Below are 19,476 nucleotides of genomic sequence, written 5' to 3' on the forward strand. Positions count from 1 at the left end.
CCATCAGATACGACACAAGTGTAATGCTTTATGGTGTCGTCCACTCACAGTTGACAGTTTTTGTATTGAGTTGTACATGAAATGTACTGTAATTCTGCAAACTAACTTAATAAAGCCCACTTCCAACATATACGAATAATAACTATAAAAATGCTTTAGACTGATGGTCCGATTGTGCAATGTGTTAGTCCGTAGTTTTCAATACAGAAGTGGTTTAATCCAGTTTGTGGCCAAACGCCATTTCCCTCCCCTCGTTTACTTCCCGTTTACATTGAGCGTCTTTCACAGTTTCGCTCCCTCCCCCACTATACGGCCGTTGGGGAAGTTCCGACAGAAATCAGCCACAGCCTGGATTAAAACACTCCTTTATAGAAAACTACGGGCTAATATTTATACATTGTACAAGCAAAACATGTCAAAATCCATCAACATCATCTACGATAAAAAAACAAAAACACAATCTAAATCTTAGGCTACCGTTAGCGATAGTAGCACACGCCCAGGTCAGGACTACAACACAGTGAGTCGAGTGTAAATAAAGTTGTTTTATCGTTACCTCTCACAGGTAATGTGTCGTAACCGCTGGGTCTGATCCCCAGCATCATCACAAACATGTAGAAATACATCCTCATCGTCCAACAGCAACAACCCGTCTCCGAGAGAGAGAGAGACGCCATCGTTACACTCCCGACGCCCCAGAGAACCAAGAAACAATGTCCACTGTCTCACTGTCTCACTCCCGACCCGCACAAAACCAAAGAAGAATATCCGTCCGTCCACACGCACACACACACACACACACACACACACACACACACACACACACACACACACACACACGCAAACGTATACAAGATTTCAGAGAGGGAGGAAAATACTAAATTAACTGTTAACGACAAAAATCGTAAAGTTGGTAAAGGGGCGAGTCGAAGTAGGCTAAACTCCGTTCACTTTGTGTGACCGAGAGAGAGAGAGAGAGACGCCATCATTACAGAGGAAGGTACATGGAGCAATCTGTGTTATTCTAAAACCGTTTTAATAAACATGGTTAAAATAATATGACATGTGGCATTAGTGTTATTTCTTCATTCAGAGCATGCCAACACATTACACACAGCATAAGAGAGGCGATGAAGCAATCGGTGTAAATGTATGACAGCTATAATTTCAATAAACATGGTTATGACATGCAGGCGTTGTCGTGTGAAGGCGAACCACAGCTAATTAAATATGCAAGAATCCCAAATTCTCCGCCCATATACGCATTGAGGCTACCGAAGTATCATGTATCACACACACACACACACACACACACACACACACACACACACACACACACACACACACACAGCTGACCACTCCTTAGCCCAGGGCCAAAGAGGAAGACATGCAGAGTTAAGTTAGTTTTGACTAAAACTCCGTTCACTTCTTGGGGCTTAATTCAGTCCAATGGAGGCTCTTGACAATTTAATGTCCTGGAGCAGAAGTAATGCACTGGACACAGGGCAACAGCCTTGATTGATTGAGAAATATTTATTAACAGTTTGTAGAATTACAGTAGCCTACATTTCAAGCACAAACTCAATACAAAATGCATGTACCTCTACCATAGCCCAGAGCGGTCATCCGGGGACCCCCAGGGGTCCTTGAGGGAGATCCAGGGGGGTCCGGGAAACACCAGGGGTCCTTGAGGGAGATCCAGGGGGGTCCCCAGCTAAATGATAGTATAGGAACCAAATGGACCCTTATGGGTTTGTAACTGTGAGAGTGTACAAATGGAACCAAATTGACCTGTTGGTTCCATTTGTACACTCTCAGAGTTAAATTAACATTGCTTTTACAATATAAATTGGGGTCCCAGGGATAGAAATCCCATTAAATTGAGGTCTGTCCCATTGCTAGAACTAAGATGAGAGAACATATTACTCCAGTTTTGGCATCACTGCACTGGCTTCCGGTTGTTTTTAGGATTGATTTTAAAATTATTTTACTTGTCTATAAAGCTCTCAATGGTCTCGCACCTTCCTACATGACTGCCTGCCTAAATATGTCCCAAACCGCCCCCTAAGGTCTTCCACTGCTGGCCTGCTCGCTTTGCCTAAAAAAATGGCATCTAAAAAATACGAGGAAGCAGCTTTTTGCTTCTACGGGCCGTCGGCATGGAACAAGCTCCCACTGTACCTTCGTCAGGCAGCCTCTGTAGACATTTTTAAAGCTCAGCTCAAGACCCACTTCTACAATATTGCTTTTAAGTGATCTTACATATTTTTTTGTTATTCATGTCCTCACTGTATTGCATTACTGCTTGTTTTTTAATGTCGTTGCCTTGCTTTTCTTTTATTCTCCATTGTTCTGTAAAGCACTTTGAGCTGCATTTGATGTCATGAAAGGTGCTATACAAATAAAGTTTTATTATTATTATTATTATTATTGCTAGAAAATGGTTGAAAATCACTGCTGGACCCGTTAAAATCTTCTCTTATGGGGGTCCCTGGCATATCTATTCTAATGGGGGTCCACAGGGCTGATAAGTGTACATGTGGGGGTCTGTGTTATTCTAAAACCGTTTTAATAAACATGGTTAATATGACATGTGGCATTAGTGTTATTTCTTCATTCAGAGCATGCCAACACATTACACAGCATAAGAGAGGTGATGGAGCAATCGGTGTAAATGTATCATTTCAATAAACATGGTTATGACATGCAGGCGTTGTCATGTGAAGGCGAACCACAGCAAATTAAATATGCAAGAATCCCAAATTCTCCACCCATATACGCATTGAGTCTACCGAAGTATCATGTATCACACACACACACACACACACACACACACACACACACACACACACACACACACACACACACACACACACACACACACACACACACACACACACACACACACACACACACACACACACACACACACACACACACACACACACACAGCTGACCACTCCTTAGCCCAGGGCCAAAGAGGAAGGCATGAGTTAAGTTAGTTTTGACTAAAACTCCGTTCGCTGCAGCTTTAGATTTTCTTTTCGCAGATAAGTATAAGCCAGGGACCGAGGCCATGCAGCTATATAGTCAAGTCTATACCAACCAACTGCAATCTACAGCCATGTCTTTCTCGCGTTACGTCTCGTCCTTTTAATTAAGGATAAACCTGACGCACTCGAGTCGAATGCCACTAAATGTGACATGCCGACAGTGCCTACTAGGCAGCAAAGTGGGGCATCTTTTCTTTTTTTTCCCCGTCATATGGAACTCACGGGGTGCCAACTTAACTCACGGATCTCCACCACTACAGCCAGGGCCAAATTAGCCATTGGGCCAGTGGGGCCGTGGCCCAGGGGCCCTTGGCTCTCAGGGGCCCTTCAAGGAAACTGGATTGCAAAGAACTGGGTTTGAGGCTCTGAAATTGGACATTGATTTAGTTAAATTTAGGTCAAAAAGATGATAAAAACACAAAAAGTTCTGCATGCTCACGCGCTATGGGGACCCCAAAACATTACCGGCCCAGGGGCCCTTGTGGGGGTTAATCCGTCCCTGACTACAGCCTACCACCAGTACCACATAAGGTTTAGGCTGCGAGGCATGCAGCCTAATATACAGTAATGTCATAAACGTGCATGCAGGTCACCACAGTGACAGAGACAGACAGAACAGGAGCGGAGGAGGAGATGCAGAGTTGCAAAACAGCATTTGTCACGTGCGTGCATGCGGGGGGGGGGGGGGGGGGGGGTGAGGAGCAAGGGTTCATGCAGGTTTATTTATTTAAGATACAACAAGTTGCAAGTTGCGTTTTATTTATTTAAAGTATTTATTTAAAGACGGTTATACGCCGCGGACAAAGCCAACTCGGATCATGACAAATCATGACAATGAACACAATATTTTGGGGCCGATCAAATCATTAGAAAGAAGAAAATACAGGCAGGAGACAACACTATTTGTTTTGTTTTTCTTCTTATAAATGATTTGATCGGCCCAAAACATTGTGTTCATTGTCGTGATTTGCCACGATCCGAGTTGGCTTTGTCCGCGGCGTAACCGTCTTTAAATAAATACTTACCCCATTCTGACCGGGCACCCATTTTGGTGTCGGCATCATGTTATGCTTTAGCTATTGAAAAATAGCAGATCTACAAGCTCATAGCGCGCCACTCGGTGGCGCGCTATGAGCTTGTAGATCTGCTATTTTTGAAAAATCAAAAAAAACGACTGGCATTTTTAGAATCTGATCTCAGGTCAGAATGGGTTAATCAGACCAGTGTGTGTGTCCATGTGGAAACCTCGTATGAATCTGATCTCAGGTCAGAATGGGTTAAAGAAAAGCCTATGGGAGAATGCATTGCATTTCATTTCCTGGGCCACTCGTCGTTCTGAAAGGGGGAGGGACTGTGACGCTCTATACACATTTCAAACAGACAGTCATTCGACACCCAGACCGAATGGTCAAAGTTTTCTCTTCCTCCCATATTGGGTGTGGTCAGGTCAGAACAACAGGAGACCTCTCTGGTCTAGATGCTTCTACATCAAAGTGGCCTATAGCTATTTACCATAGAGTTCACGCTGTGAATATGGTGACTGTGCGTCTGTCCTGTTGGCTCTCTCACCCATGCATGAGGCAAGAGAGACCATGGTAAGGGACTGATCGTTATTTATCCACCAGGGGGGGGTGATTTCATTTTTTTTATTTTTCCTCATCCCCCCCCCCCCAACTCCATAGACTATATTTATTTTATATTCACACCAACAGTATAGCAGCATAAAGTAAACGCTGATCGTTTATTAGGCGGCGGCCGTCTGGGGTTCATTTGGTTCCATATCCGTCATTACATTATGGTCAACACTCAACACTGATGATATGCCATTGCATTCTTCCAACTAAAGATTTAAATATAGCATTATGTAAACCTACAAGCTCACAACAACACGCTGATGACGCGACACAAATTTGTGAGCTTAATAGATTGGCTATTTTTGAGGTGAGCCTCGTGCGTAAACGTGCGTAAAGTCATTCTATAGCCAAGCTGCCAAGGCAGTGGGCACGCCTCGCCTCTGTGCCCAAGCCCAGGATGATGAAAATGAATGAACGCTAAATAAATATGTCACGCAGTCGCATACCATAATACTACAGCGTCATACTCCACAGAGAAAAGCACACATGTGCGCAACACCAACGTTCAACTGCCTGCTCGGCTCATTTAGCCAGCCAGGCACCACCGAATAGTGTAACTCTTTCTTTAATCTATTACAACCACATACGCAGACAAAAGTACATGGCACCACGGACAAAACACAAGTAGGCTACTGTGACGCACACACCAACAATCCACCATTGCAATGCGAGTGCGCAAAGATGCACATGACAGCTGCTAGACCTAGAATGCCTGTGATCATTTAATTATACTTCGTAAATTTTCATGTACTGTACATACTGTATGTAACAACAAGAGCCGTTCTATAAGGCTAGACAGCTGCATGCTTTTAGATCAGCCCTATACCGTCAAACTGCCTAAACTGTTCACTGGAGATGTACGAGTCAATGGCAAAGCTTTTGGAGTCAATTTGAGACAGCAATAGACAAAAACACGAGTCTCAGTAAGTCTGATAAATTCACATATTTAAAGTGAGTATTCTTAAGTGCAGGCAGAGCGGCTATGTAGTCGCGGGATTGGCTTTATCAGACCAGAATTATGACAATGCCATTAAAATGCTAGGCAGGCTGCATGTCGCGCGTAATTGTAGAACGCATCAGGGCATTCACTCTGAAGAGTGCGGGCGCAGACACCACAAAACAGTTTGCAACCAAACAGCCAGTCGATATACAGCGCATGATAGACGCGCCGACCACGACAACGACAGACAGGCTGACCACAGTGTTGCAGATGCAGTTAGTAGTGTAGCAAGCAACTCTGACAATAGTATTACTGCAGAGTGCAGACAGCTACCATTAAGGATAGATGCCCCCCCCCCAAGCCAAAATAAAAATAAACATATCCCTAACAGTCCCTAACACTTTTAGTTTAAAACAATTATCTAGACTATATTAATGGAATGTGGTTCCATCAGATACGACACAAGTGTAATGCTTTATGGTGTCGTCCACTCACAGTTGACAGTTTTTGTATTGAGTTGTACATGAAATGTACTGTAATTCTGCAAACTAACTTAATAAAGCCCACTTCCAACATATACGAATAATAACTATAAAAATGCTTTAGACTGATGGTCCGATTGTGCAATGTGTTAGTCCGTAGTTTTCAATACAGAAGTGGTTTAATCCAGTTTGTGGCCAAACGCCATTTCCCTCCCCTCGTTTACTTCCCGTTTACATTGAGCGTCTTTCACAGTTTCGCTCCCTCCCCCACTATACGGCCGTTGGGGAAGTTCCGACAGAAATCAGCCACAGCCTGGATTAAAACACTCCTTTATAGAAAACTACGGGCTAATATTTATACATTGTACAAGCAAAACATGTCAAAATCCATCAACATCATCTACGATAAAAAAACAAAAACACAATCTAAATCTTAGGCTACCGTTAGCGATAGTAGCACACGCCCAGGTCAGGACTACAACACAGTGAGTCGAGTGTAAATAAAGTTGTTTTATCGTTACCTCTCACAGGTAATGTGTCGTAACCGCTGGGTCTGATCCCCAGCATCATCACAAACATGTAGAAATACATCCTCATCGTCCAACAGCAACAACCCGTCTCCGAGAGAGAGAGAGACGCCATCGTTACACTCCCGACGCCCCAGAGAACCAAGAAACAATGTCCACTGTCTCACTGTCTCACTCCCGACCCGCACAAAACCAAAGAAGAATATCCGTCCGTCCACACGCACACACACACACACACACACACACACACACACACACACACACACACACACACACACGCAAACGCAACAACTGAGGAAGACAAGTGGTAACAGGCCCCTGTTCTGTTCCATCTCGCCCCACTATACTCTGCTGTAAATAACAAACATAATTCATGTTGGTGATTATATAAAATAAAAGGTATTATCATATTAATTTATCATTGTTAAATTCACCCTGTATATCCACGGGCATAATTATAATAGCATGATGATGCCATTACAAAACATGGGCTACACATGGAATAAATGTGTTTAATAAAACGAAACTGCTATATAGAATGTCCTAAATTAACTTAATTATAAGCAGTCACCGTTTCTGTCATGTTATTCTTTCTTAACTTTACAGAGTATAGAGATCGACTACTATATATACAATCAAATAAATCTGTATACAAGATTTCAGAGAGGGAGGAAAATACTAAATTAACTGTTAACGACAAAAATCGTAAAGTTGGTAAAGGGGCGAGTCGAAGTAGGCTAAACTCCGTTCACTTTGTGTGACCGAGAGAGAGAGAGAGAGACGCCATCATTACAGAGGAAGGTACATGGAGCAATCTGTGTTATTCTAAAACCGTTTTAATAAACATGGTTAAAATAATATGACATGTGGCATTAGTGTTATTTCTTCATTCAGAGCATGCCAACACATTACACACAGCATAAGAGAGGCGATGAAGCAATCGGTGTAAATGTATGACAGCTATAATTTCAATAAACATGGTTATGACATGCAGGCGTTGTCGTGTGAAGGCGAACCACAGCTAATTAAATATGCAAGAATCCCAAATTCTCCGCCCATATACGCATTGAGGCTACCGAAGTATCATGTATCACACACACACACACACACACACACACACACACACACACACACACACACACACACACACACAGCTGACCACTCCTTAGCCCAGGGCCAAAGAGGAAGACATGCAGAGTTAAGTTAGTTTTGACTAAAACTCCGTTCACTTCTTGGGGCTTAATTCAGTCCAATGGAGGCTCTTGACAATTTAATGTCCTGGAGCAGAAGTAATGCACTGGACACAGGGCAACAGCCTTGATTGATTGAGAAATATTTATTAACAGTTTGTAGAATTACAGTAGCCTACATTTCAAGCACAAACTCAATACAAAATGCATGTACCTCTACCATAGCCCAGAGCGGTCATCCGGGGACCCCCAGGGGTCCTTGAGGGAGATCCAGGGGGGTCCGGGAAACACCAGGGGTCCTTGAGGGAGATCCAGGGGGGTCCCCAGCTAAATGATAGTATAGGAACCAAATGGACCCTTATGGGTTTGTAACTGTGAGAGTGTACAAATGGAACCAAATTGACCTGTTGGTTCCATTTGTACACTCTCAGAGTTAAATTAACATTGCTTTTACAATATAAATTGGGGTCCCAGGGATAGAAATCCCATTAAATTGAGGTCTGTCCCATTGCTAGAACTAAGATGAGAGAACATATTACTCCAGTTTTGGCATCACTGCACTGGCTTCCGGTTGTTTTTAGGATTGATTTTAAAATTATTTTACTTGTCTATAAAGCTCTCAATGGTCTCGCACCTTCCTACATGACTGCCTGCCTAAATATGTCCCAAACCGCCCCCTAAGGTCTTCCACTGCTGGCCTGCTCGCTTTGCCTAAAAAAATGGCATCTAAAAAATACGAGGAAGCAGCTTTTTGCTTCTACGGGCCGTCGGCATGGAACAAGCTCCCACTGTACCTTCGTCAGGCAGCCTCTGTAGACATTTTTAAAGCTCAGCTCAAGACCCACTTCTACAATATTGCTTTTAAGTGATCTTACATATTTTTTTGTTATTCATGTCCTCACTGTATTGCATTACTGCTTGTTTTTTAATGTCGTTGCCTTGCTTTTCTTTTATTCTCCATTGTTCTGTAAAGCACTTTGAGCTGCATTTGATGTCATGAAAGGTGCTATACAAATAAAGTTTTATTATTATTATTATTATTATTGCTAGAAAATGGTTGAAAATCACTGCTGGACCCGTTAAAATCTTCTCTTATGGGGGTCCCTGGCATATCTATTCTAATGGGGGTCCACAGGGCTGATAAGTGTACATGTGGGGGTCTGTGTTATTCTAAAACCGTTTTAATAAACATGGTTAATATGACATGTGGCATTAGTGTTATTTCTTCATTCAGAGCATGCCAACACATTACACAGCATAAGAGAGGTGATGGAGCAATCGGTGTAAATGTATCATTTCAATAAACATGGTTATGACATGCAGGCGTTGTCATGTGAAGGCGAACCACAGCAAATTAAATATGCAAGAATCCCAAATTCTCCACCCATATACGCATTGAGTCTACCGAAGTATCATGTATCACACACACACACACACACACACACACACACACACACACACACACACACACACACACACACACACACACACACACACACACACACACACACACACACACACACACACACACACACACACACACACACACACACACACACACACACACACACACACAGCTGACCACTCCTTAGCCCAGGGCCAAAGAGGAAGGCATGAGTTAAGTTAGTTTTGACTAAAACTCCGTTCGCTGCAGCTTTAGATTTTCTTTTCGCAGATAAGTATAAGCCAGGGACCGAGGCCATGCAGCTATATAGTCAAGTCTATACCAACCAACTGCAATCTACAGCCATGTCTTTCTCGCGTTACGTCTCGTCCTTTTAATTAAGGATAAACCTGACGCACTCGAGTCGAATGCCACTAAATGTGACATGCCGACAGTGCCTACTAGGCAGCAAAGTGGGGCATCTTTTCTTTTTTTTCCCCGTCATATGGAACTCACGGGGTGCCAACTTAACTCACGGATCTCCACCACTACAGCCAGGGCCAAATTAGCCATTGGGCCAGTGGGGCCGTGGCCCAGGGGCCCTTGGCTCTCAGGGGCCCTTCAAGGAAACTGGATTGCAAAGAACTGGGTTTGAGGCTCTGAAATTGGACATTGATTTAGTTAAATTTAGGTCAAAAAGATGATAAAAACACAAAAAGTTCTGCATGCTCACGCGCTATGGGGACCCCAAAACATTACCGGCCCAGGGGCCCTTGTGGGGGTTAATCCGTCCCTGACTACAGCCTACCACCAGTACCACATAAGGTTTAGGCTGCGAGGCATGCAGCCTAATATACAGTAATGTCATAAACGTGCATGCAGGTCACCACAGTGACAGAGACAGACAGAACAGGAGGGGAGGAGGAGATGCAGAGTTGCAAAACAGCATTTGTCACGTGCGTGCATGCGGGGGGGGGGGGGGGGGGGGGGTGAGGAGCAAGGGTTCATGCAGGTTTATTTATTTAAGATACAACAAGTTGCAAGTTGCGTTCTTTTTCTTTTTCTTCCTGTAACCATGGTTTCAAAATCGTAATGCCGTTGATCCTGCCGCATGAAATGCAATGCATTTCTCCCATATATGATTTTATTTAAAGTATTTATTTAAAGACGGTTATACGCCGCGGACAAAGCCAACTCGGATCATGACAAATCATGACAATGAACACAATATTTTGGGGCCGATCAAATCATTAGAAAGAAGAAAATACAGGCAGGAGACAACACTATTTGTTTTGTTTTTCTTCTTATAAATGATTTGATCGGCCCAAAACATTGTGTTCATTGTCGTGATTTGCCACGATCCGAGTTGGCTTTGTCCGCGGCGTAACCGTCTTTAAATAAATACTTACCCCATTCTGACCGGGCACCCATTTTGGTGTCGGCATCATGTTATGCTTTAGCTATTGAAAAATAGCAGATCTACAAGCTCATAGCGCGCCACCGAGTGGCGCGCTACGAGCTTGTAGGTCTGCTATTTTTGAAAAATCTAAAAAAAACGACTGACATTTTTAGAATCTGATCTCAGGTCAGAATGGGTTAATCAGACCAGTGTGTGTGTCCATGTGGAAACCTCGTATGAATCTGATCTCAGGTCAGAATGGGTTAAAGAAAAGCCTATGGGAGAAATGCATTGCATTTCATTTCCTGGGCCACTCGTCGTTCTGAAAGGGGGAGGGACTGTGACGCTCTATACACATTTCAAACAGACAGTCATTCGACACCCAGACCAAATGGTCAAAGTTCTCTTCCTCCCATATTGGGTGTGGTCAGGTCAGAACAACAGGAGACCTCTCTGGTCTAGATGCTTCTACATCAAAGTGGCCTATAGCTATTTACCATAGAGTTCACGCTGTGAATATGGTGACTGTGCGTCTGTCCTGTTGGCTCTCTCACCCATGCATGAGGCAAGAGAGACCATGGTAAGGGACTGATCGTTATTTATCCACCAGGGGGGGGGGGGGGGGGGTGATTTCATTTTTTTTATTTTTCCTCATCCCCCCCCCCCCCCCCATCACCATAGACTATATTTATTTTATATTCACACCAACAGTATAGCAGCATAAAGTAAACGCTGATCGTTTATTAGGCGGCGGCCGTCTGGGGTTCATTTGGTTCCATATCCGTCATTACATTATGGTCAACACTCAACACTGATGATATGCCATTGCATTCTTCCAACTAAATATTTAAATATAGCATTATGTAAACCTACAAGCTCACAACAACACGCTGATGACGCGTCACAAATTTGTGAGCTTAATAGATTGGCTATTTTTGAGGTGAGCCTCGTGCGTAAACGTGCGTAAAGTCATTCTATAGCCAAGCTGCCAAGGCAGTGGGCACGCCTCGCCTCTGTGCCCAAGCCCAGGATGATGAAAATGAATGAACGCTAAATAAATATGTCACGCAGTCGCATACCATAATACTACAGCGTCATACTCCACAGAGAAAAGCACACATGTGCGCAACACCAACGTTCAACTGCCTGCTCGGCTCATTTAGCCAGCCAGGCACCACCGAATAGTGTAACTCTTTCTTTAATCTATTACAACCACATACGCAGACAAAAGTACATGGCACCACGGACAAAACACAAGTAGGCTACTGTGACGCACACACCAACAATCCACCATTGCAATGCGAGTGCGCAAAGATGCACATCACAGCTGCTAGACCTAGAATGCCTGTGATCATTTAATTATACTTCGTAAATGTTCATGTACTGTACATACTGTATGTAACAACAAGAGCCGTTCTATAAGGCTAGACAGCTGCATGCTTTTAGACCAGCCCTATACCGTCAAACTGCCTAAACTGACCATGGAGAAGTTCACTGGAGATGTACGAGTCAATGGCAAAGCTTTTGGAGTCAATTTGAGACAGCAATAGACAAAAACACGAGTCTCAGTAAGTCTGATAAATTCACATATTTAAAGTGAGTATTCTTAAGTGCAGGCAGAGCGGCTATGTAGTCGCGGGATTGGCTTTATCAGACCAGAATTATGACAATGCCATTAAAATGCTAGGCAGGCTGCATGTCGCGCGTAATTGTAGAACGCATCAGGGCATTCACTCTGAAGAGTGCGGGCGCAGACACCACAAAACAGTTTGCAACCAAACAGCCAGTCGATATACAGCGCATGATAGACGCGCCGACCACGACAACGACAGACTGACCACAGTGTTGCAGATGCAGTTAGTAGTGTAGCAAGCAACTCTGACAATAGTATTACTGCAGACAGCTACCATTAAGGATAGATGCCCCCCCCAAGCCAAAATAAAAATAAACATATCCCTTTTTTTGCACGATAGGCCTACCAACCTTTGATAAATAACGATCAGTCCCTAACACTTTTAGTTTAAAACAATTATCTAGACTATATTAATGGAATGTGGTTCCATCAGATACGACACAAGTGTAATGCTTTATGGTGTCGTCCACTCACAGTTGACAGTTTTTGTATTGAGTTGTACATGAAATGTACTGTAATTCTGCAAACTAACTTAATAAAGCCCACTTCCAACATATACGAATAATAACTATAAAAATGCTTTAGACTGATGGTCCGATTGTGCAATGTTTTAGTCCGTAGTTTTCAATACAGAAGTGGTTTAATCCAGTTTGTGGCCAAACGCCATTTCCCTCCCCTCGTTTACTTCCCGTTTACATTGAGCGTCTTTCACAGTTTCGCTCCCTCCCCCACTATACGGCCGTTGGGGAAGTTCCGACAGAAATCAGCCACAGCCTGGATTAAAACACTCCTTTATTGGAAACTACGGGCTAATATTTATACATTGTACAAGCAAAACATGTCAAAATCCATCAACTTCATCTACGATAAAAAACAAAAACACAATCTAAATCTTAGGTTACCGTTAGCTATAGTATACACGCCCAGGTCAGGACTACAACACAGTGAGTCGAGTGTAAATAAAGTTGTTTTATCGTTACCTCTCACAGGTGATGTGTAGTAACCGCTTGGTCTGCTCCCCAGTATCATCACCAACATGTAGAAAAACATCCTCATCGTCCAACAGCAACAACCCGTCTCCGAGAGAGAGAGAGACGCCATCGTTACACTCCCGACGCCCCAGAGAACCAAGAAACAATGTCCACTGTCTCTGTGTCTCACTCCCGACCTGCACAAAACCAAAGAAGAATGTCCGTCCGTCCACACGCACACGCACACACACACACACACACACACACACACACACACACACACACACACACACACACACACACACACACACACACACACACACACACACACACACACACACACACACACACACACACACACACACACACACACACACACACACACACACACACACACACACACACACACACACACACACACACACACACACACACACACACTGCCCCTGTTCTGTTCCATCTCGCCCCACTATACTCTGCTGTAAATAACAAACATAATTCATGTTGGTGATTATATAAAATAAAAGGTATTATCATATTAATTTATCATTGTTAAATTCACCCTGTATATCCACGGGCATAATTATAATAGCATGATGATGCCATTACAAAACATGGGCTACACATGGAATAAATGTGTTTAATAAAACGAAACTGCTATATAGAATGTCCTAAATTAACTTAATTATAAGCAGTCACCGTCTCTGTCATGTTATTCTTTCTTAACTTTACAGAGTATAGAGATGGACTAGGCTACTATATATACAATCAAATAAATCTGTATAAAAGATTTCAGAGAGGGAGGGAAATACTAAATTAACTGTTAACGACAAAAATCGTAAAGTTGGTAAAGGGGCGAGTCGAAGTAGGCTAAACTCCGTTCACTTTGTGTGACCGAGAGAGAGAGAGAGAGAGAGAGAGAGAGACGCCATCATTACAGAGGAAGGTACATGGAGCAATCTGTGTTATTCTAAAACCGTTTTAATAAACATGGTTAAAATAATATGACATGTGGCATTAGTGTTATTTCTTCATTCAGAGCATGCCAACACATTACACACAGCATAAGAGAGGCGATGAAGCAATCGGTGTAAATGTATGACAGCTAATAATTTCAATAAACATGGTTATGACATGCAGGCGTTGTCGTGTGAAGGCGAACCACAGCAAATTAAATATGCAAGAATCCCAAATTCTCCGCCCATATACGCATTGAGTCTATACCGAAGTATCATGTATCACACACACACACACACACACACACACACACACACACACACACACACACACACACACCACTCCTTAGCCCAGGGCCAAAGAGGAAGACATGCAGAGTTAAGTTAGTTTTGACTAAAACTCCGTTCACTTCTTGGGGCTTAATTCAGTCCAATGGAGGCTCTTGACAATTTAATGTCCTGGAGCAGAAGTAGGCCTAATGCACTGGACTCAGGGCAACAGCCTTGATTGATTGATTGAAATATTTATTAACAGTTTGCAGAATTACAGTAGCCTACATTTCAAGCACAAACTCAATACAAAATGCATGTACCTCTACCATAGCCCAGAGCGGTCATCCGGGGACCCCCAGGGGTCCTTGAGGGAGATCCAGGGGGTCCCCAGCTAAATGATAGTTAGGAACCAAATGGACAATTTAAAATTTACAATTTAGGCATTTAGCAGACGCTCTTAATCCAGAGCGATTTACATTTAAGCAAGAACAAAAGCATGGGAATACATCACATAAAAACATTTATCATGAAACATGCGTAAGCTAAGAAAGTGGAATATCTATATAATGAAACTATACATACACTATATGTGAAGCCTGTACAACTAGGCTAAACAGCAGGGCAACTGGGTTGTACTGAGTTTGACGCGTGCAGTGATTAATCAAATGTCCAGAGAGTTGTGTTTACTTTCGGATATGTCAATCCATTTATTGATCCACTTTCTTTCATCAGTAGTATTCAAACTTAAATAAACTGTGTAAACTTTCAAACAAAACAAACAACTGAACCTGTCGACCACGCACGGTCGAAAACTGTGTCGTCTTCCCCTGTCGCACCTGAGTGCCATCACACTGACAGGTAATGAGGGTTTCTAAGACAACCACCCACCATTCTGACTGACTAATTCCCATGACGTCATCGCAAAGAAGGACATCATTAATTAGGTTAAAATAAAACAAAACAAAATAAACAAAAGGCATTTTGGCTCCAACACACCGGCCCCTAATTGGGAATGGCAGGAGGCCGTGAGCAATTCAATTCAAATAAATACAAAATGGAGCCAATAATTCATACAAAAACTCAAAACCAATCCTCTTTTAGAGGTTTAAGTGTCTGCTTCGTGGATCCAGCAAAGTTTGGTTACTGGTCTGTCCAGTGTGCTGGTTTTGACACGTGCAGAACGCACTAATCTGGCCACTCATCCTCTGGTTTCCATAGAAACTCAGGGCCTTCAATCCACCTTCTGTTTCTTGAGCTTTGCCATCTTTTCTTTCTCTTTCTTTGGCTCTGCCATTTTTCTCTCTTTCTTCTTTTTGAGCTTTTAGCTGCCACCTTCTTGACGGTCAGCAAATCATCCACTTTTACTCCTCTTGAGGCTTTGTCTGCAGGATTCTGAGTGGTATGAATGTACCTCCACTGTGTGACATCAGATGTTTCTGCTCTGAGCATGGTGTCAACATGAACAGCAAGAACAGCTGCAGGGAGTTCCAAACGTGGAATGGTGACATGCTTCACTCTGACTTGATGGAACATCGCTTTAACGTCAGTCATTAAAGCTACAGGCTCTTGCCGGAATCTTGTGAGGACTCCTAACAGAGTGCTGGTGAGGTATGGGCCTTGTAGAAGCTCCTTGTTGAGGTATTTTCCCCTGTACTCTGCTCCATAGTCAAATACCACACGCAGTGTTCCTTTCTTGGGATGATACACTCCATGGTGTGGAATGTACCACACTTTTCCATCTGAACGTTCCACTTCATGTTCAGGTACAAGTTCAGCATAACCTTCGCTGATTACATCATCCAGAAAGTTGGTGTACTCTCTGTGGAACTTTTCATCTCTCCCAAACCTCCTCTTCAATCCAAGTATGTGTTGCCTAGCAACACACTGATTGTTGGGTAGAGAGATTTCTTTCTTCTTAAAGGGAAGCTCCAAGGTGTAATGTCCATCTTGAAGCTTGCAAGAATCAGTCATAATTTCCATGAACTTCATATCATCCCTTGACATTTCCTCTTTGTCTTCTGATGACTCATTAAAATCATGGTTGTACTGATTGTGCAGCAACTCCTCCAGATGTGTTATGGAGGTCCTGTTGACAGTAACACTCTCGCTCTGCTCACTGTAGCCAGAAAGGGGACCATTAATGACCCAATAGGGTCCTAATGGTATATGGCCCATTGCCACGACTGTTCACAACTTCCCACGGTTCAAGCAGTTTAGAGGCATTGGTACCTATCAATAACTCAACGTCAGCTTGAATGCGTGGAAGAACAACCCCATTCAAATATGGCCACTTAGTCAGCTCCTCTTCTTTAATAATGTTACTGGTGGTTACAGGCATTTTCTTCTGAGTGTAGACCTTGGGCAGGTCATAAAACTGTTCTCCAGTGAGGCTTGAGATTTCCAGGCCCGTAAGCATGTAGCTGGAGACAATTACCTTTGGGCCCATGGTTAGTAGGCCGATTTTGGCTTTCTTTCCATTTAGATTCAACTTTTTCATTAGGGCCTCTGAACAAAAGGTGTCGGTACTGCCGGGGTCAAGGAATGCATACGTTTCAATTATCTTGTGTCCCATGCTGGACTTCACCTGCACAGGTAAGATTGACAGAACGCCACTGCTGTCACCGGCCCCTGTTTGTCCACAAGTTTGCAAAGAGACCTGTAGATTGCTCACTGATGTGTTGCTTGCTCTCTCTGTTTGATCAAATTCAATATGAAGAAGACTGGGATGTTTTTTGTTGCACACCTTACAAGTCAAACGGTCAACACAAAATTTACTTAAATGTCCAACATGAAGACAGCCAAAACAGATTCCTTTTTGCTTTATGAATGTAACCTTGTCCCTGTGTGACTTTTTCTCCATCTGTGGACATTGATCAAGAGTGTGATTTTTAGAACAGCATACACAAGTTGTGTTGTGAGCAGATGCATTACTTTGCTTTGAACTGTGTAGAGACCCCTCTTGGTCTTCTACTTCAGGGGTTTCAATAGTAGTGGCAAAACTGTCTCCCTTGAACTTGGGTTGGCCCTGTGACTTCATTCTGTTCATCGGCTTTCCTGGGTTGCCTGTACCCTGTGTGGGATTCTGAATGTCCCCAAAGACTGGATCAGACACAATCTTCACCTGGCGCTCAATGAAAGCTACAATGTCTGTGAATTGGGGTCGGCGGTGATGTCTTTCCATTATACCACACGCAGAGACTCTCCAAATATCTCGTAGCTTATATGGGAGCTTCGAAATCACAGTTTTCATGTTGGCTGGCATGTCAAGTTCCCTCATATACTGTACCGTCTCCATGGCATTACAACACTGGCGAAGGAAGAGTGAATATGCTCGAAGGGATGTCAGATCTTCAGATTTCAACAGCGGCCAGTTGAGCACCTTCTCCATGTAAGCTGCTGTGATCTTGTACTCATCTCCAAAGTGTTGCTCCAGGAGGTATTTTGCCATGTCATAACCTCTGTCTGGCTCCATGTGTTGACAGCTGCGTACAAGCTCATTGGGCTGACCCTTGGTGTACCTTTCCAAGTAGTAGAGACAGTCACCTTTGTTGCTTGCATTTCTCTCCTCCACACAGTGTACAAAGGCCCTGACAAAGGTTCTGTATCGCAGAGGATCCCCATCAAAATATGGAATCTCTCTGGGTGGCAGTAAACGAGAGGTTTGCTGTTCCATTAGCATTGCCGTAATGTCATTTTGTTTTTGTAGCAAGTTGCATACAGTTGAGGTTTCATTGGGTTGAGGAGAAATTACTGTCTGTGTCACAGGAGTGCTCAGGTGAGTAGTGTGGCTATTGTACTGTGCTGCATTCAAATGTACAGTTGGTTGTGGTTGTTGTAGTCGAAGTGGTGGTTGTGCTTCTTGCTGTGGGGGTTGTGAAATGAGTGCTTGCTGCTGTTGTATGAGTGGTTGTTGCACACATGATTGTGGGGGTTGGGTATATTGTGTGACTGGTTCATAGTCTCTGGCTAGGGGATTGAATGTGACTGAAGGTTCCTTTGGCCTTGTGGCTTTCCGAAAGTATGAGTCCATTCCATCAGAGGGTGCATGTAATGGGGTTTGGTGACTGGGGGATTGTAGCACTGCTATTTTGGCACTAGCAGCTGCCAGTTGTGCCTCCAGTTCCATACTTTCCTTCTTCTTTCTTAGCATTTCTTTTTTTTGTAACATTTCTCTTTGTAGCATTTCCTTTTTTTGTAACATTTCTCTTTGTAGCATTTCTTCTTCTTCCATTTCTCCATTAAAATGCTAGGCAGGCTGCATGTCGCGCGTAATTGTAGAACGCATCAGGGCATTCACTCTGAAGAGTGCGGGCGCAGACACCACAAAACAGTTTGCAACCAAACAGCCAGTCGATATACAGCGCATGATAGACGCGCCGACCACGACAACGACAGACAGGCTGACCACAGTGTTGCAGATGCAGTTAGTAGTGTAGCAAGCAACTCTGACAATAGTATTACTGCAGAGTGCAGACAGCTACCATTAAGGATAGATGCCCCCCCCCCAAGCCAAAATAAAAATAAACATATCCCTAACAGTCCCTAACACTTTTAGTTTAAAACAATTATCTAGACTATATTAATGGAATGTGGTTCCATCAGATACGACACAAGTGTAATGCTTTATGGTGTCGTCCACTCACAGTTGACAGTTTTTGTATTGAGTTGTACATGAAATGTACTGTAATTCTGCAAACTAACTTAATAAAGCCCACTTCCAACATATACGAATAATAACTATAAAAATGCTTTAGACTGATGGTCCGATTGTGCAATGTGTTAGTCCGTAGTTTTCAATACAGAAGTGGTTTAATCCAGTTTGTGGCCAAACGCCATTTCCCTCCCCTCGTTTACTTCCCGTTTACATTGAGCGTCTTTCACAGTTTCGCTCCCTCCCCCACTATACGGCCGTTGGGGAAGTTCCGACAGAAATCAGCCACAGCCTGGATTAAAACACTCCTTTATAGAAAACTACGGGCTAATATTTATACATTGTACAAGCAAAACATGTCAAAATCCATCAACATCATCTAC

At 43.2% G+C, this 19,476-nt stretch overlaps 2 protein-coding genes across 2 annotated transcripts in view; one reads left to right on the forward strand and one right to left on the reverse strand.

Annotated features, from left to right (window-relative positions):
• The window catches only part of LOC310873308 (uncharacterized protein), a gene marked incomplete at its 3' end in the record, with an annotated part of 29,040 nt that extends 28,389 nt beyond the window's left edge, over positions 1–651 (reverse strand). The window contains exon 1 of the mRNA XM_083785656.1: positions 557–651. Coding sequence (XP_083641782.1) covers positions 557–632 — 76 coding nt within the window. The 5' untranslated portion in view covers positions 633–651. The remainder of the gene's footprint in view (positions 1–556) is intronic.
• LOC310873828 (chemerin-like receptor 1) overlaps positions 1–19,476 on the forward strand; it is a gene marked incomplete at both ends in the record, with an annotated part of 592,518 nt that overhangs the window by 529,769 nt on the left and 43,273 nt on the right. The gene's annotated exons all lie outside the window — the stretch shown is intronic.

The sequence above is a fragment of the Protomyctophum parallelum genome (assembly GCF_964188405.1).
Source record: "Protomyctophum parallelum genome assembly, chromosome: 16".
In the NCBI taxonomy this organism is placed as follows: domain Eukaryota; kingdom Metazoa; phylum Chordata; class Actinopteri; order Myctophiformes; family Myctophidae; genus Protomyctophum; species Protomyctophum parallelum.